The sequence below is a fragment of the Culex quinquefasciatus genome, chromosome 3 (assembly GCF_015732765.1).
Source record: "Culex quinquefasciatus strain JHB chromosome 3, VPISU_Cqui_1.0_pri_paternal, whole genome shotgun sequence".
Classification (NCBI taxonomy): Eukaryota; Metazoa; Arthropoda; class Insecta; order Diptera; family Culicidae; genus Culex; species Culex quinquefasciatus.
Genome location: NC_051863.1, coordinates 101438582 through 101458728, shown reverse-complemented (window position 1 = coordinate 101458728; position 20147 = coordinate 101438582). Strand labels below are relative to the sequence as shown.

The window sequence follows — 20147 nt, the reverse complement described above, 5'->3', positions numbered from 1 at the left end:
CTGAAGTTAACTAAACTTTAACTAATTTCAACTTGATAAAACTTTATTTAGCTAAAGTTTACTAAATTGAAATAAATGAAGCGAAATCTTTTACAACTTAATTAAATTTTATTTAATCTAACTAAATTTTACTCATTTTAACTATATATAACTTATTTCAACTAATTTTGATTAAATCTTAATAAATTTAACTTAATTTAACTATATTTAACTGATTTTAACTGAATTAAACTAATTTTAAATAAATTTATCTAAACTTAACTTAATCTAACCAAAATAAACTAAATTTGACCAAATCACTAATAAAATCAATTTAAAGTCCTGTTAACATACTAACCCAACTTATACTTTTTTAGCTAGTTAGGTAAATAGTTTAAGTTTTGTTGTTAATTCAATATTTTTTTAAATAAAATAATAATCTGTCGTGTTTATTTGTCACCCTATTTTATTTAATCGCCCTAACTTGAAATCCGAAGTAAACAGGAAGGAGAAACCCCCCGGTTTCCGGCACGTCGGTCCCCCGTTTATAGGCCCGTTATCGTGGTCAAAACGGGCCCAAAAGCGTGACACAGACGGGCGTAACACAGCGGCCAAAATGCGTAACGCCCGCCTAAATGTTGCATTCTGGCACGCAATGGGCCACAACGAGGGGAAAAAGCGTGCTGAAAATCGGGCCCGCTTTCAGGCAAAACGTCCCCGCTTTTTGGCCGTTTTCCGCCCATTTTTCTATGTGGGAACACGGTGCTCGCAACGCGCTGATCTAAATGTTGTTTCAAAAAATGCTTTTAATTGTGTGCGTATGATTATCAACACAGCATCATAGTGTGTGTGTAAGAATACGTGGATATCTCTATATATCTGATTTTTTTTGAAACTGAGTTCTATTCCAGTTCCAAATCGTCTCACGTTTGAAACAAACTCGTCGAGCAGTTTTATTCCTGTTTCAAAATACTGCTTGAAAAATAAAACTGCAACTCCGCGTTGCGGGTGGTCTGTTTCAGTTCTATTTGAAAAATGAAACAGCTAGAACAAAGTAGAGCCGCGTTGCAACCAGTCTTACTAAAGAAAGGTATAGGTTTTACTTTAAGGCAGGACGTCATTTCCATCTTCGTAAATATGTCGATTCAGCATGAATTTTAATCGAAAAAATCGACAAAAATCACACTGCATCGATTTTTGACGCTTCGTCGCCAAGTCGACAAGTTGTCAAGTTGAGCTTCGAATATTGGCGCGAGAATGCTGGCGCATATATTTTGTGGCTCGACTTATACTCATTTTGTAGTAGCTTGTCTACCGATGTTTCCTTCAATATGTAAGATATCGTAGCTTTTCGGTTTCTTTTGCCCTGTCCGTTTTTGCATAACTGTCCAATGTTTATGCAAAAACTTTTGTGACATAGGACATTCATCCGGCTACAATCAATTTGTTTCTCTTGCGCTCCTAAAATTGCCTAAAAGCAGACTTCATTTTTTCGTGATTTCGTAAGTTTATTTAACAGGGTTAATTGGATTCCAACAGGAGCTTTTTAAGCTTTTCATCGTTTATATCGTTTTCAAAGCTTTCAATGCTGGCGACGCCAATGGCTTTCTACCTAAGGTTCTCGCGATTGAGTGTGTAGTGGTGCGGTTGTTAAAAATAGCTATCTCTGACTCTGTCACTTTCGTAGAAGCTGAATGGCTAGCTTCCCTGCATCGTGCGGCACACGCTGTTCACTTGTACCTCGGGTTTGCTTGTCTTGGTGCGCTGGTACGATGAACCAAAACACCAACACAGTCACACAAAAGGGCTCGTACCGAAACTAGAAAACCCAACCCTTTGGCACCACTGGCTGGAACGTTTGACAGTCACCAAAACCTCGAAGAGCCCACGTAGTAGTATTAGTGAAGAGCCCACGTTGTTTATCGTGGGCTCTTCACTAATACTACTGCGTGGGCTCTGTGAGTGTAGCAGTATTGGTGTTGTCTGTTTGTTTACACCAAATCTTCAAGAAACATCACTTTTTGTGTGTGCAAATCTTTTACGAAAAAAGATGAAAACTGTTGCTTCCGATTGTCCGGTAAGATTTGCTGGGTAGTACTGGACCGGAGAATGGCCAAGTCCCGCTGTTGATCCTTCCGAACAACTCGCTGCACAGGGAATCGAAGGAATCGCGTGCTTGTGTAGAATCCGACCTTTTGTGGACTCACAAAAAGTTCATCGCGAAACCGTCTTCATCGCTACTTCGCGGGGCATTTATCCATAGTCTCTGGCGGGTAGGGTCCTTCGGGAACTTGTGTTTGGAAATCCGTCCCTTGTCGTAATTTTTCATGGAAATCATTTCAACATTATGAAATTATACCTTTGTTTACCACGCGGTTTGTTTATTTTCAAATTTTAACAGCAAATGCGTTCTTCATCTTCTTTGTAGTCTTCATGTTCGCGTCGAACATTTAGGTTTCATAAACATGGCCGTCGTGACAGAGGGCTGAGAAAACCAAAACCGCGGTGTGCATTGTTGGGAAGCTTGCTATGATCGCGTTTGTCATAGACGCTTGTTTGATTAGAAACGTACAAACATATTGTACGATTAAAAATATTCTTTTGGTGAAAATTGCGTTTTTTATTTCTTTTGGAAATCATATCATTCATAATACTCATAATATCATCATAATACTTTGCTTTCATCATAAGACTTTCTTTTGTGCTGACGTTATAAATAAACAAAGTTGATGTTATTTATTGAAAGAAGTTCTACCATTTTTATATTCTTTAGTAAAAAAAGCTCTTTCTCACCCCAGGTGGGATTAACTCGGGTTTGTTAATTTTCTTTTAAAATAAACTACTTAACACATGAAAACTATATATTTGTGGTGCCCAAAATTCCTGCTGAATCGAATGGTTTACTTATCTCGATAGCAAATTTTTCGAACAGTTTTTATTTTAATAATATTCTAGACACATTTTGTGCACCTAATCAATCAATACTTTTATCATGAATAATCATTTTATTGCTTAAAAATTGAGTTTTCCTGAGCTCCCATATTCAAATACATGGAAGCTTTCTAACACCATTGGCCACCTAGCGGCCATTTCAAACTGGATTCGTCTATCTTTAGGTTTTAAGCAAAATTGATATGTGTTCGGGCCGAAAGCTATCAGTCCGAAGAAAATTTTACGAGTGAGCAGTGTCCAACCCCACGGCTACTGCGATCAACGACAAAGCTAGCAACCGCGCGCGATCGAGAGGAGAGAGATTTTGGCGCGCGAACAGCATGAACGAGAATTTTCTGCGCGTAGAGTCGAGGACCAAACGAGTTGGTCGCAAGCAGCCGAAGTGATCGGACGGAAGTCGTCGCCGCGGATCGCGAGTTTTCGAAACAAACAATTAAATTTAAAATTAGCTACTAAATAGAAGTTAAGGAGAGAAAAAATGTGTTTTCTTTTGTGCTCGCGATAATCCGATCCTCCAAGTAAAGGTGGTTCCCAAGTCCGCCGGAAGAGTTTGTGCAAAAAATTACAGTCCACTATCGACACCGAACATGGTCCAAACGAGCCGGATATGGTGAACCGGGAGTGTGGGGACAGTGCAAGGCGGAGGATCGTATGTATCGCGGCAAGTGACAATCGCAAAAGTGCGAAAAAGTGCCCAAACAGTGGGAAAACAAGAAAACGCTGCGAACAAGTGGAAAAAAGACGCCATTTGGCGAAAAAACGAGTGTAAAGTGAAAGGCGACGCCATTTTGGATGCGCTCAAAATGATCTAATGCGGAAAAAGATTCCGGAAAGAAGAAAAAGTGGAAGGTTCCAGAAGCGGAACCGCAAGTGAAATGACGATTCGGATTAGAGGACACAATTTTCCCCCAAGCATCGCGATTTCGGACTTGGCCGATTTCCGTGTTTGGTTCGGGCACAAGGCTCGATTGTTGGTTTCCCTCTAATGCCAAAAAGTGCTTCAAAAGCTCCTGCAACATCCCCCGGAAGCAGCGCTGAATTTGGAGATTCAGTCACAACGTCGACTCCTGTGAAGAAGGAGAAGAAGAAGCGGAAGTTGCAGGACAAGATCAAGATGGAGATCGAGACGCTCGTCCACCGCCGAGGCCTGGCCAAAGGTAAGGTGACAAAAATCTTAAAAGCTGTTCGCCCCACGGAGACTGCGAAAGTCCGCCAGCTAAGCGAGCCGCAAGTCCACGTCTACCTCAAGAAGTTGGAAACTGCTCAAAAGGAGTACATGTCCAACCACGAAAGCATCCTGGCCATGGTCGACATAGAGGGTCGTAAGCAAGCTGACAAGCACTACGAAGAATTTGACGACCTCCATGACAAAGTAGCCCTCATGCTCGAAGAGCAGTTGCTCGGGTTTAATGCCACAAGGGCAAACGGAACGCTGAACGCAACTGCACCCCCGCAAGCCCCTCATTGTTCACCAGCCCTTGAGAATGCCAATCCCCTCGTTCGACGGCCGCTACGAGAGTTGGCCGAAGTTCAAGATCCTGTTCAAGGAAGTGGTCGACAAGACGCCCGATCCGCCAGCGGTGAAGCTCTACCATCTGGAACACGCGCTGGTGGGGGGTGCAGTTGGGTCGATCGACGCGAAGACCATCAGCGAGGGCAACTACGCTCATGCCTGGGAGATTCTGGAGAAAAAGTACGGCAACAAGACTGTGACCTGCCCAAGTACGACAAGATGCTGCAGTTCCTGAAGGCCCAGTGCTTCGTCTTGGAACGCTGCGAAGACCTTAACCAGAAGCAGCAAACGGTCCAGCCCAAGCCGGTCGTCAAGTCGACCCAGAAGTCGTACGCCGTTTCCACGTCCGAGTACGAGACCACATCGGAAGACAGATGCGACATCTGTGGCAATGGCCACAAGAACCACGCCTGCCCGGAGTTCAAAGAGCTTCCAATGGAGCAGAAACTGGTCAAGGTTCGGGAGCACAACCTGTGCTGCAACTGTCTCAAGAGGGGACACCCCAGCAAGAAGTGCACTTCACCTGGAACCTGCTCGAAGTGCAAACGACGTCACCACAGTCTGCTTCACTCGGAAGGAAGTCCAAGGCCGGAACGGAAGGTAACTCAAGTGCCACCGGAACAAGCTTCGGAGGTCCAACCTGAAGAAGCAGCTCAACTCTCCACTGACAACCGCCAGTTGCCACAACGAGACGCCAACCCAACAAGTGCTGCTTCTCACGGCTGTGGTGGACATAATGGACAGAAACAACAAGGCCCACCCCTGTAGAGTTTTATTGGACAGCGCGTCACAAGCCAACCTGATCTCGAAGTCCATGGTGGAGTCGCTGGGCTTGAAGCAGTTTCCGTCCAACGTCACCGTGGCAGGAATCGACGGCACGAAAACCCACGCTTCATTGGGCAGCGTGGTCCAACTACGTTCGAGGTACTCCAGCTTCAGCGCCAACGTCAAGTTCTTGGTAACGGAGAGGGTCACGGCCGACCTTCCCAAATCCGCAGTGAACGTCCGTAACTGGGAGCTGCCGCCTAGAGTACAACTTGCGGACCCGTCTTTCCATCAGCCAGGAAAGGTTGATCTACTGCTGGGTAACGACAAGACGTCGTAAATTTGCAATGTTCTCTTTCATCAACGACATTATTTCTCAACGCATACAGTCAGCAGCAATATTTTCAGTAATATGCAATAGTATTCATGAACCAAGCCGTACTCTTAGACATTCACCACTTTTTAGAATAACTGCATACACGACAAATTATTCAAAAAATTCGCCATTAAATCAAATGATGCGCTTTTATAATGAAAATTCACAGTACATACATTTCGACATGTCTAAACCGTAACTACGAAAAAGTCTGTACAATAGAAATAATATCTAGTATGTAAGAAAATTGTAAGTAGTCTACATAAGCTTGACGAATAAACAATAAACATAATTAAATCTGTTGTTCCTAAAGCTGCTGTTTCCCGGAGAGGTCCAGTTGTCGGAGCACCTGCCAATGCTACGCGAGACTCAGTTAGGCTGGGTCGTCGGTGGCGTGTGCGATGAAGAAGAAGAAACAGCAGCAGTGGTTCACTCGCACATGGCCATACTGGAAAACTTGAACCTGAAAGCAGGCGAAGGTAATGTAAAAGTGGGTAACAAACAACGTGAGTGTGAGTTACATTTCGAAAAGGCAGCCAAGATCATCACAGAGAACTTGAAAGTCGACAAGGCGGTGTTCGCCTCCGACGGCATCCCGCAAGCGTTCAAGGAATCGCAGCTAATCCAACTGTGCAAGACAGGTGGATTCGAGTTGCACAAGGGATCGTCGGACAGTCCGGAAGCCGAACGCGAGGAGCTGGTCAGCGTGGGAGGAACTGAAGTCAAGGAGGTGATCAAGGCTCTGGATCTGTTGTGGAACCCCACCGCAGACAAACAACCTTCCCGCCGCTGCCATCTGTGCGAGCTGGGCGGCCAAAGACATCGCAAGTGTTCTCACTCGTCGCGAGCTTCTCATCCTTTGTGGATTCAAACCTTGACCTCAAGATGATCCGAGAGCCGCGTAGGGTGGTGGCTACGAACGCAGCTGCTGACGAGCTGCACAAGTACGCTGACGCGTTGAAGCACACATACGGAGCGTGCAGGTACGTAAAATCGGTCATCCCGGGGAGCTCCGCAGAACTGAATTGGTGCCGAAGACGGTCAAAACAACTGCACGGAGTGAGCTGCTGGTCCCCTTTCTATACCGGCTGGTCAAGAACGTTTTGATGTCTTCCCGTGAACTGGGGGAGCGGTGCGGCCTCACCTGCAAGAAGAAGGTTAAAAAAGGGTGGACAGAGCAACACTGGAAGCTTGCCGCCAAGGCGGCCAGCCCAAGACTTGAGATAAGAACGCACACTAACCTGGATCTGGGCGACATAGTCCGAGTCGCTGACTTGGTGACACGTCGCGAAGTTTTGAAGCGGCCGATCCTGTACAACGCCGCTTCCGGTGGGGAGGATGTTCGGGCCGAAAGCTGTCAGCCCGAAGAAAATTTTACGAGTGAGCAGTGTCCAACCCCACGGCTACTGCGATCGACGACAAAGCTGGCAACCGCGCGCCGTTGACGACGGTGCGAGAGCGAGAGAGGAGACAACGACGAAACGACAACGATCGAGAGGAGAGATTTTGGAGCGCGAACAGCATAAACGAGAATTTTCTGCGCGTTGAGTCGAGGACCAAACGAGTTGGTCGCAAGCAGCCAAAGTGATCGGACGGAAGTCGTCGCTGCGGATCGCGAGTTTTCGAAACAAACAATTAAATTTAAAACTAGCTACTAAATAGAAGTTAAGGAGAGAAAAAAAATGTGTTTTCTTTTGTACTCGCGATAATCCGATCCTCCAAGTAAAGGTGGTTCCCAAGTCCGCCGGAAGAGTTTGTGCAAACAATTACAGAAATATTAGTAAGATGTATAAATCACTTATATATTTTAAGAATAAGCAAGAAGATAATACGATTACGGTTTTCAGATTTTCTGGAAGCAAAGAAGGAAAAATAATAAATGACTTGAAACGTTAAAAGAAAACTTAAAAGGACATCAAAATTTACAAAGGTATCTAAAACCTTCTGGATGAAGTTAGAGTGAAATATTGAAGTTGATCATTATTTTCGGTGCTTGTCTGGTAAGATTTTTGTTGCTTGGGGTTCGATATATAAATTGCGTGTTCTCCCCGCATGTGGGAGATTCGGCCGATGTCATTTGTATGGGGAGGGTAAACATTTTGGGGAGGGCGAACGCTGATTGGATACAACATCCTCACCAAAGTGTTCTAGAAGGAAACTAGAAGGAAACTTTAACATGTTTGGTTTTCAAGTCATTTTAGCGCAAAATTAATGACCTTATCAAAATTGGTCAAAATTTTCCAATAGTTTCAAAGGAATTTTATAAAACCAAAACCAAAATGTGGTGTCCGATCATTGACAAATTCTGCAATATTGCAATATGAAAACAATACCTTAAATTGGTATGATACCAGATTTTGCTCCTGCCCCCACCCCCCTGCCCCCTAAATATGGGCCTGGCATAACTGTCCTTGTCGTGAGAAGAATCTGGCCCTTACCACCATTTTTAATATATATACCTTGAAAACCGCCCTTTACACCCAGCTCGAAACATACGTTGCCAGTCAGTTTCCACTAGACAGTCTGTACTCGAATCCGGTACTTTATTCATGACTAATTATGTATTCTAGGATACGGCGGTGGCTACAACGACCGTGGAGTTGTTGAGTACAAGAAACGAGAAGACTACGATGATGAATATGATGAGTTCGGCCGAAAGAAGAAAAGGAATTCTGACAGTGAATTTGGAGACCAGCTTTCGTTAGGATCTAATTTAAAACCTAGGGACAATAGTAACAGCAAGTTTCACAGGAGAGAAGAGACAAAACTAAAAAAAGACAGTGAAAAAAAAGAAGACGGCGATGACGACGACGAAGGTGACAGTGATGCAGATGTTTCAAAATATGATTTGTGGAATCTCTCAGATGACGATGATGGCAAAAAGCTTCAACCCGATACAAAAGCAACTTCACACGTTAACACAGTATTGAAACGTCCAGTGTAAGTAAATTTAAAAAAACCTAATTTTTGAATACTAGTTCATTAAATTGACCGTGCACGGAAAGAAGGTTTATCGTGAATCTTACTAAATTTCGGTTAAAAACCCTAAAAAAATTGGTTGTTTTTTCAACCACGATTTTTTTTAGCTGGAAATCCTAAAAAAAAGTCCTGGATTTGACAGCTGGATCCAGGTCCTAAAAATGAGAAATCTAGCTAAATTTTTAGTAAATTTTACTAATTTACAAGCTGGAAAAATGCTGTCAGTCTCAAAAGCTGTATGTTTTGAGAAGGTCTGTTAGCTATTTTAGCTAGATTTTATGTTATTCTAGGAAGTTTTATAGTTAGCCCAGCGAGTTTTTAGGCTGTTTCAACCAGTTTTTTTGGAATCATTCTCAAAATTTTCCATTGATGGCTGCGAAGCCAGGTATTTTCACACATCTTTTTAGCTAGTTTAGCTAACTTTGCCACTATTCTTGGTAGGTGTTTTGGTTGGAATAGCTAATTTTTCACTATTTCTACAAGTTTTCTTTCAAAAGCCTCCGTTGCTGCCTGCAAAGCACGCATTATTCACCCAGCCTTTTGGCTGATTTAGCTCGTTTCTTTTTGTTCTTGCTTCGTTTTCGGTAAGTCCAGCTAATTTTTGACTGTTTTAACTGGTAATTTCGAAATCATTTTTAAAATCCCTTGCTGCCTGTAAAGTTGTTTTTTATTTTCAAAAAGACTTTTGCTGGTGTAGCATGATTTTCCGCTATTCTTGGTACGTTTTTTGGTAGTCCAGCAAGTTTTTTGGATGTTTCAATAGTTTCCAGGCTTTTAAACTATGTTATAGTTGATCATCCTAATTGTACGGCTTTGTTGCGATATTCTATTGACAAATAAAAAAATGAAATACAGTAATACAAAAATACAAAAATACAAAAATACAAAAATACAAAAATACAAAAATACAAAAATACAAAAGTACAAAAATACAAAATACAAAATACAAATACAAAAATACAAAAATACAAAAATACAAAAATACAAAAATACAAAAATACAAAAATACAAAAATACAAAAATACAAAAATACAAAAATACAAAAATACAAAAATACAAAAATACAAAAATACAAAAATACAAAATACAAAAATACAAAAATACAAAAATACAAAAATACAAAAATACAAAAATACAAAAATACAAAAATACAAAAATACAAAAATACAAAAATACAAAAATACAAAAATACAAAATACAAAAATACAAAAATACAAAAATACAAAAATACAAAAATACAAAAATACAAAAATACAAAAATACAAAAATACAAAATACAAAAATACAAAAATACAAAATACAAAAATACAAAAATACAAAATACAAAAATACAAAAATACAAAAATACAAAATACAAAAATACAAAAATACAAAAATACAAAAATACAAAAATACAAAAATACAAAAATACAAAAATACAAAAATACAAAAATACAAAAATACAAAAATACAAAAATACAAAAATACAAAAATACAAAAATACAAAAATACAAAAATACAAAAATACAAAAATACAAAATACAAAATACAAAAATACAAAAATACAAAAATACAAAAATACAAAAATACAAAAATACAAAAATACAAAAATACAAAAATACAAAAATACAAAAATACAAAAATACAAAATACAAAAATACAAAAATACAAAAATACAAAAATACAAAAATACAAAAATACAAAAATACAAAAATACAAAAATACAAAAATACAAAAATACAAAAATACAAAAATACAAAAATACAAAAATACAAAAATACAAAAATACAAAAATACAAAATACAAAAATACAAAAATACAAAAATACAAAAATACAAAAATACAAAAATACAAAAATACAAAAATACAAAAATACAAAAATACAAAAATACAAAAATACAAAAATACAAAAATACAAAAATACAAAAATACAAAAAAACTTACAAAAAGTTATTTTGGTTAAATTATAGTAAATTAATGTTTAATTTAAACTATGTTTTGCAATAAACAAAGTTAAACTTAACTTAACTTAACTTAACTTAATTTAACTTAATTTAACTTAATTTAACTTAATTCAACTTAATTTAACTTGATTTAACTTAATTTAACTTAATTTAACTTAATTTAACTTAATTTTACTTTATTTAACATAATTTAACTCAATTTAACTTAATTAAACTTAACTTAACTTAATTTAACTTGGTTCAACTTTATTTAACTTAATTTAACTTTATTTAACTTTATTTGACTTTATTTAACTTTATTTAACTTTATTTAACTTTATTTAACTTTATTTAACTTTATTTAACTTTATTTAACTTTATTTAACTTTATTTAACTTTATTTAACTTACGAAACGAAACTATTGGCACTACGCCCCCCGGGGCATGGCCTTCCTCTAACGTGGGATTTCTGCTCCAGCGCCTCTGACGAGACAGGAGAAACCGGGACCGACGTTTTACTTCACCATCCGATAGAAGCTCAGTGGATAAGGCGGGAATCGAACCCGCGTCTCATAGCATCATCGGGATCGGCAGCCGAAGCCGCTACCCCTGCGCCACGAGACCCACATTGAATTTAACTTAATTTAACTTAATTTAACTAAATTTAACTTAATTTAGCTTAATTTAACTAAATTTAACTTAATTCAACATAATTTAACTTAATTTAACTCAATTTTACTAAATATAACTTAATTTAACTCAATTTAACTCAATTTAGCTTAATATAACTTAATGGAACTAAATTTAACTTAATTTAATTTAACTTAATCAAACTTATTTTAGCTTAATTAAAGTTAACTTAATTTAATTTAACTTAATTTAACTCAATTTAACTTAATTTAACTTAATTCAATTGAATTTAACTTAATTTAACTTAGTTTAACCTAATTTTACTTAATTAAACTTATTTTAACTTAATTAAAGTTAACTTAACTTAATTAAACTCAATTTAACTGAATTTTACCAAATAACTTTAAATTTAACTAAATTCTACCAAATTACATTAAATTCAACTGAATTCTACCAAATGTAATAACATTTGAATAAATGTACTTACATTTACCTATATTCTACTACATTTATCAAAATTCAACTACATTTTTCTAAATAAAACCATTTTCAACTAAATTAAGCTCAATTTAACTGATTTAATGTAATTTTACTTAATTAAACTTGATTGAAATTAATTTGACATATATTAACTGAATTTAACATAATTTCAACTCAGTTTTACTTAATTTAACTTTATTTTACTTAATTTTATATAAATTTACTTTATTTTACTTAATTTTACTTAATTTTACATAATTTTACTTAATTATGCTTAATTTTATTTAATTTTGCTTAATTTTACTTAATTTTGCTTAATTTTACTTAATTTTGCTTATTTTTTTTAATTTTACTAAATTCAACTTAACACAACTTAATTTAACCAAATTTGGGCAAGTTCAACTAAATCACACAAAAAATAACTAATTTCAACTGAATGTATCTGAATTTAACTAACTTTTGCTTAATTTAACTATTTTTTTTAAATTCATCTTAATTCAACCAAATTTATTTAAGCTTATCTAAATTTTACTTTATTTTACTAATTTAAACTAAATTTAATCAATTTTAACGAAATTTTACTAATTTCAACTAAATTTAACTAATTTTAACTAAATTTTATCAATTTAACTGATTTTAACTGAATTCTACATTTTTATTTAAATTTCACCAAATGTAACTTAATTTAACTAAACTTAAATTGATTAAACTTAATTTCACTTAATTTAACTTAATTGAACTTAATTTAACTTCATTTCTAACAATATTTAACAATATTTATGGATGTGCTTAAAAGGCATTAGGTACCCTATTTGTTCGGAGCTGTCAAACATTGGCCAATCTATGTCTAGACATTCTGTACCCGCCGCCCCTCCAGGTGGACAGATGTCCATACAAAAAAGTATACTGTGGACAATCGCCAGCCTCCCCTTTCCCCTGCCAAAGTGTTCACGTGGTTTAGGGATGCTCCCCCTTTATGTTAAGTACATGTTTTTACCTACGCATCATCCAAACAATAACGAGAGGCTCAACTTTTAACCACTTTCCCTCAACACAACAAACTTCTCACCTTATCTACTGAAACTTACCTTCAGGTGACGATCCGCAGAAAACCTTCCAGGCTTTTGATTTATTCACTCACACAACACATTCTATCACCTTTTGCACTTGCACTTGCACTCAAACAGCACACATAACCATCAAAAAACTTCGCGAACTGAGCGGCTCAAACAGGATCGAACACGATACAAGACGATGCTTTGTTTTGGTCTCGAACTGATGACCTGTCAAAAAATCCATGCTGCCGGTTCCAGCTAATTTTTCGGTAAAATTACGCAAAATTGTGCTGAAACACCATTATTTTTGGTAAAATCTCTCCTGTCATTTTGATTTGGGCTGTCAGTTTAGGAAAGCAAATCAGCAATCAGGGTTAGCTATTTCACCAATCCCAGGTTGGTAAATTTAGCTGGAATTTTAGCTGATTCAACCAAAAAAATCACTGTTTCACCAATTTGAAGCCAGCTAATTTGAATTGTTAAATTTTGGATAGAACTCTTTTCCGTGTGGTATTTCATCAGAAATCCTACAACTATCAAACTATGCACTTTGACTTTTTCAAAAATATTCAGACAAAGCCGGATACAGTCATCCCACATTAGTGGCAAAATCGCTTACTTCTGTGAGCCGCTCATTTTCGTTCGCTCATTTAAACGAGCGGATCTTTTGAACGGCTCATCCGCTCATTTCGCTAAAAGTAGGAAGATGGAATGAAAAAAAAAACATGCGAAGTTGACCAATGCATCAAATGTATCCAGGATCCTCACGCAGAAAATTAAGGCATACAGTGATTGAAATATTTGTCCGTACCCCCCGGACGGAAACTTTTTGTGATGTAAAAGTACATAAAATTCAACTAAACTGCCGTTTTATACATCAATCGACGTGGATTTGTAAAAAACACCTATTCTAAAAAATACAAGAATAGTTTACTATAAAAAGTTAACAAAAGAGGTCAAATAATTGTCCGTACCCCTAATAAAAGTACAAAATCTGATCGATTTAAGTGAATTCTTTTACATTTTAAAGGCCGGATCTCAAATATTTCGTTGAAAATGTTAGCCGGGACCCGTCGTTTTCATGATGACCTAGCTGGTAACCTGTGGAAACGGATCGTAAACCTTTGACCACCGTGGGTAAGAGTCGAGACGGCAGAAAGAAAGGGGCGCGACAATTGTGGGAAAGGGAAGTAATTTGTGATTGTAGACGGTATTGTTTTGATTCGCAGTATGTTGAGTCAACTGCTGTGGATGTACCTGAAACATCGCACAACGGGGTTTTCTCTTCTTTTCATTCTCAGCTACCACCTACACACTTAAAAAAACATGTAATTTTCTGTTTATTAGATGCACATAACTGGAGCGTCAACTATGACGCAAAATTATATCTGATTTGAAATTTCACGACCCAAAATTCGAACCGATTTGTTCCTGTAAAATTACGTTTCATTTATTTGGTGGGAGGGAAGTCATTCTTATTGGATTCGCAAATTCTGATTGAAATGAAGAACAATGACATTTAGGAATCAAAAAGATTAATTATTTTCTTCACAGTTTTGAACTATTTTTTGTATTTCACATCATTTAACACACACACTTTTAATTCAATCGGTGACTGCTGGGTACTTCGTCACAATCTCTGCTGGTACAGTTCCTATTCGGCCGGTTCTTGTTCTCCATCTTCATCTGATGACATCTTTCGGCAACCTATCGCGTTGGTCACACCGGTGGAGGAGACGTGTATCTGGCCAAGTTGGAAAAAGTCACTTCACAATTCTATCACTGCGGTTCACATTCAATTTTCGGGGTGAATTCCAGAACAAGTTAACCAGCTTCTAAGGCGGAACATTAACCTGCCGGAAGAGCTTAACCAACGGTGAAACCGGAATCGAGCTTGATTTTCTCGCTCATTTCCCGGATTAAGAAGATACGAAGAATTGTACGGTTTCCTTAGCAGGTTTGGAGCGAGATCCATCACGATGATTTCAGCATACTCTTAGGGAGCGTTCTTTTATTACGTAACGCGAAAAATCGGACTTTTAGACCCCCTCCCCCCCCCTCGTAACAAAATTTCCATACAAATTTTAAAAATTTTGTATGGAGCGTAACACGGCCTCCGACCCCCCCTCCCCCCCTTCTGCGTTACGTAATAAAAGAACGCTCCCTTACACGCCACACGCCCGGGTTCTTGCCTGCAAGGAAACCTGCTTGGAGTAATGAACGCCTTCGCAAGCTTAAGCAATTTCGTGCCTCTGCACTTAACCGATATTCTCAACGCCGATGTCCTGAAACCAAGAGGGTCTTCAATGCCGCAAGTTCCCGTTATAAAGCTTACAATAAACGCCGGTACGCCGAACACATTAAGAGGACGCAGGCGAATCTTCGACGCAATCCGTCGCAGTTCTGGAAGTTTGTGAAATCGAAGTACAAAGAGACTGGACTTCCTGCCGTGATGACGTTAGGAGAAACCGTGGCTACTACCAACATCGAGAAATGTGAGCTGTTTGCGAGACACTTTGCTTCAGTTTTCCGGCCGCCTGGCACTCCACCGACTTCACAACAGCATCTAAAAACAATTCCATGCGATTTGATTGATCTTGATGTGTTTCAAATTACGGAGGACATGCTGAAAAGAGGAATACAGAAATTGAAATCGTCGAATTCTCCTGGCCCTGACGGAATCCCGCCGGTGATCTTCAAGCGTTGTTTCAACCAGATTACTGCCCCACTGCTCCGAGTTTTCAACCTCTCCATGTCGCAGTGCAAGTTTCCTGAGGAGTGGAAAAGATCCGTAATGTTTCCAGTGTTTAAGAAAGGTGCAAAACGGTCGGTCGAGAACTACAGAGGAATTACGTCGCTGTGCTCTGGTTCAAAACTTCTCGAGATCGTGGTCGGGGAAGTCATCATGTTTAACTGCCGACCGTTCATCAGTTCTGAGCAGCATGGATTTACACCTGGTCGCTCCGTCACTACTAATTTGATGGAATTTACCAATTTTTGCATTGAAAATCTGGCAGCTGGGCGACAAGTGGATGCTGTCTACACCGACTTGAAAGCCGCATTCGATCGAATTGACCACGACATTGCCCTTCAAAAATTTGCAAAACTCGGTTTCTCTGCACGTCTTTGTCGCTGGCTTGAGTCTTATCTCAAAATCGGATCATTCAGGTGAAAATTGGAACATCGCTGTCGATGGAGTTCTCCAACGGTTCAGGAGTGGCACAGGGTAGCAACCTCGGCCCGATTGTTTTCAACACTTTTTCAACGACTCCAACTCTCTCTTCAACGACAACTGCAATCTCTCGTATGCTGATGACTTCAAGATCTTCCTCGCTATTGACAACTTACCTGATTGCTACAGACTGCAGTCCCGCCTAGACAAATTTGCCAACTGGTGTGCGTTGAATCGTTTGGAGCTGAGCGTCTCTAAATGCACTACGATATCGTTTCATCGCAAGACCAGCCGGGAGGTTTTTACATTTGAATACACACTGGATGGACACGCGCTCGAACGTCTGAAAGTAGTGAAAGATCTAGGAGCTCTACTAGACGAACCCTTATCTTTTCGCCCACAACAAGCAGCAGTCGTGGACAAGGCCAACATACAGCTCGGTTTTCTGTTTAGAATGACCCGCGAATTCGACGGCAAATAGTGTCCAGGGCATTTGTGGAAATACAATGTCCCATCCCCGAGGGTCCCGGAGCACCAAAACAGTTGGCCTGGCCGCTTTAACGTTTGTGATGTTTCAAAGCAATTTATTGCATTGGGGCACTGCAATTGTTAATAATGACAAGAGGATGCTAGGCGTTAATCAACCTAAGGCATTTTCCAGGATGCCCTCGAAAGACTGGCTGCGCTAGGGTTAGATTAGATTAGATTAGAATGACCCGCGAATTCGACGACCCCCTCTGTTTACGCTCGTTGTACTGCGCGCTAGTCCGCTCACACCTGGAATCATCGGCAGTTATATGGGCTCCCTACCACCAGAACTGGATCGATCGTATCGAAAGGATCCAGAAAAAGTGCCTGTAGGAGAATGCCATGGACGGACCCAACTAGACTACCACGTTACGAGGCACGCTGTAACCTGATTGGACTCGAGACCCTGGAAAATCGTCGGACAATATCGAAATCTATCTTCGCTGCTAAAATACTGACTGCGCAAATCGACTCCCCAAATCTGTTAAACTTACTTAATACTCAAATTTCTTCTAGGGACCTGCGAAATCGTCCAAACTTCCTCGCACGACCGCGTGTCCGGACCGAGTTCCACAGCAACTCACCAGTTCGATCGATGTCGGCGGCGTTCAACGAAATGTACTTCCTGTTTGAATTTCACGAGCCCATTCCAAGATTTCGCGAAAAACTACGCATCGAGTTCCAGGAGCGTACAAGAACTTTGCTTGGTGCGCCTCGCCATGATCCCGTCGTTGGCCGGTTACGCATAGGACGACAATGACTTGACTAATTTTTAAAATGTATTGTAATTTACCACGTATGTTGTCATGTTATCAATCTCGATGTAATTTATTTTAAAAGAAGTGAGGTTTTGTGCCTTTGTGAGAATGATTCTAATGATTCAACTCACATCGGCTTTTGCCCTCGCCAACCAAAACATCCATGTAGACCCTTGGTTCGATGGATTAATAATAAATAATAATAAATCCTAGTTTTGTTGACAAAAAGTAAACATTAGTAATCTGTTTTGGATGCTTCAAAGTGATTTTATGATACTTACTTTTACAAGATATTCCTCCTTGGTTGTGAAATGAGGTCGAACCTCGGGTCGAACCCAGTGGAAAATTTATTTTCCGTTCAGTAATTTAAATATTCTAGCGAAATTGCAAGGCGATTACATTGACAACTACCCAGTCAAATCAATCCGAATTCTGAAACGGAATCTAATTAGAATCGTACACAAATTCCGTTTCAGAATTCGGATTGAGTTAACTGGGTATTTTCTTCGATATGCAAACAAACAAACATGGCTGACGTTTCGAAGGATGAAGAGCATGGTGAAACGAACACGAGTAAAGAAAGGTTAAATTTGACAAAAAATTACATCAAATAACACGTTCCAGGAATGTGCATCAAACGAGCCATAAAATCAGATGAGCAGAGATTCAATTTTACGTTTCCTTTAAAGTAATTTTAAGATTCAGCACGACGTGTGATTTTGGCAAATAACGTCAAAAGAGCCATAATCTTACATCAAATAATTGATTACACGAGTTCAATTTACGTTGTATTTCAAATTACGTAGAAAGTAAAATTCATAATTTTTTAGTGTGTATCTTAAATTTTTTTTTGCTCTACTGATTCTCACTTCTTCACTGATTCTTCTATTTAATATCCATGTTGCCGACGCTGTAGAGCTGTGCCAAACAAACAGACAGATCGGCGGCGATGGACGACCCACGACTTGTCAACGAGGAGCGAGACGTCAAACGCCGGAAGTAAAGGGGAGAGGAACTAGATTCACTTTTTGCGAGTTTATTTTTGATTAGTTAAAGTTGAATTTCTTTTCGTTTGCTGCTGTTAAGTGAGTAGGTTAATTGAAGAAACAATTTGGTTTCGTTTATTTCATTTTCGCTTAATTTTGCTTAGGAAAAGCAGGCACACGAGGTGCGATCAATTACAGATTGATTGTTGCGATCGTCAATAATCAGAAGGCCGAAGGCCGGGTTATTGTAAGTTAGTTAAATGTTACTCCTAAATCATTACTAATCGCATCTAATCTCTCTAAGGTACGTCGATTACAAGAAAAGGTTAGAGGAGTTTGCGCGTTCGGACTTCTCCGAGGAGAGAAACCATAATGTAAGGTTTGGTTTGAAACACACGTACAAATTTGACTTAAACGGATTCTCAATTGCAGTTTGAGCTGAATAAAATTTCACGCTACAAGAACGGCCTTTCTCACCGGGTTCCGAAACGAATCGCGCCACCCTAACATTCTCAAAATTATGGCTACCATCCGGCCAGATGAGAACTGCCCGTATTGCGGGCTTCCAGACGAAGCCGATCGGGAAATGGTCCAATGCGACCAATGCGACGTCTGGTACCACTTCCGGTGTGCCGGAGTAACGCGGGCAGTCAAACACCAGCCATGGTTCTGCGGGCCGTGCCAGTCCGGTCGAAATCGACATAACGGCCCGAATCCCGAAGACGATCCTGCCGCCAGCGAGGAGGACAACTACTCGGTCCCTCCGTCTGAACTTTCGTCGCTCCGATCCCACACCAGTTCGTCCATTCGGCAAGGACTGCAGCTGTTGGATGAGCAGTTTCAAGTTCAACAGAAGAGGCTGGCCGAGGAGAAGGCCCTGCAGGAACGAAGATTGGCGCTCGAAGAAGAATACGCCAAGCAACAAAATGATCTACGTGAAGAGCACCTCAAGGTTCGCCAAGAGCTGCTCTCATCTCTGCGAGACATGAGCGTTGGTGGAAGTCGGGGCAGTGCGCACAGTCAAGCCAGCGCTGTGCGAAGTGAAAGGGTTCGGCAATGGATAGACAAACAGCAAAATCCAGTGGAAAATCCACGAAAAGTGGATCCGCGCGGAGCTTTTCCAAACAACAAGCCAGCTAAAGATATGTCTCTTCTTCGAAATCCCAACCTACCACAACATTTGGAGCGGGCAAATAAATCCGACGACAGTGTCCGTGCGGGAAGACCGCACGAGTTTCCGTCCGATGAACCAAGAGGCGATGCTGGATATGAAGGAGTTCCGGACGGGCTGGGGTGCCGCAATGTCCATGCAAATCGAGAACAAAATGCCTTGCGTCCATGTCCCGCTTAGCGACAACACATGCCATCAACCATCGCCCAAGAGACGCGACGTCCGTGTCCGGCACCAAGAAACGTCGTCGACGGGCTGAGGCAGCGCAAAATGCCATCGACCTCAGCACGAGACGCGCCACAACCACATCTCTTCTCAAGTTTCTTCGCCGAGCATCGAGTTCCAGGAACCGGACGAGTTGAGGATGTTGTGTCCTTCAGAGGACAGCCAGGACAAGGAGAAGCTGGACAACATCGGCCGCTAATCTCGCGTGGAAACGACGGCCGAGCTGCTCGGAACATTGTCACCAGCTAACCAGACATACATGAGTTCCTGAAAGACAAAAGCAGATCGACTCACCAGAAGATGCCGCTTCCCGCGCCACGAAGTCGATCTGGATGAGGTTCGCGTCCGCTGATGAAAAGTTCTCTCGTTCTTCTCCCCGTCTCGTCCACCCAGAACCGAAGAGTAAAGAATTGTAACGCACAAAAATGATTAGTTCTAAGTTGTATGCATTTATTGGCCCTTTTGGGCGGAAATATAAAAAAAATCAAATGAAAAAGAAAGTTTTACATGTTTGGATCCAATATTTAATGGCGCTCCTTCTTGGGCGACTTAATTTTGCTGCATTGATTAGCAGTCAAAATGCATTTTTAATTCTAAAGTTAATTATTAAACTAATGTAAATGTGTCAGTGTTATAGTGTGTAATCCCCCCTGCTG

The 20147-nt window shown here is 39.8% G+C and overlaps 2 protein-coding genes across 2 annotated transcripts; both read left to right on the top strand.

Annotated features, from left to right (window-relative positions):
- Positions 1 to 5817: 5817 nt before the first annotated feature.
- Positions 5818 to 8149, top strand: LOC119770357. The gene is made up of 2 exons (XM_038265067.1): positions 5818 to 6064; positions 6122 to 8149. The coding sequence occupies exons 1-2, from the start codon at positions 5941 to 5943 to the stop codon at positions 6472 to 6474; spliced, it is 477 nt and encodes a 158-aa protein (XP_038120995.1). The 5' UTR covers positions 5818 to 5940; the 3' UTR covers positions 6475 to 8149.
- Positions 8150 to 16489: 8340 nt separating this feature from the next.
- On the top strand, positions 16490 to 19919 carry LOC119770356. The gene is made up of 2 exons (XM_038265066.1): positions 16490 to 18342; positions 18400 to 19919. The coding sequence occupies exon 2, from the start codon at positions 18616 to 18618 to the stop codon at positions 19444 to 19446; it is 831 nt and encodes a 276-aa protein (XP_038120994.1). The 5' UTR covers positions 16490 to 18342; positions 18400 to 18615; the 3' UTR covers positions 19447 to 19919.
- The last annotated feature ends 228 nt before the right edge of the window (positions 19920 to 20147 follow it).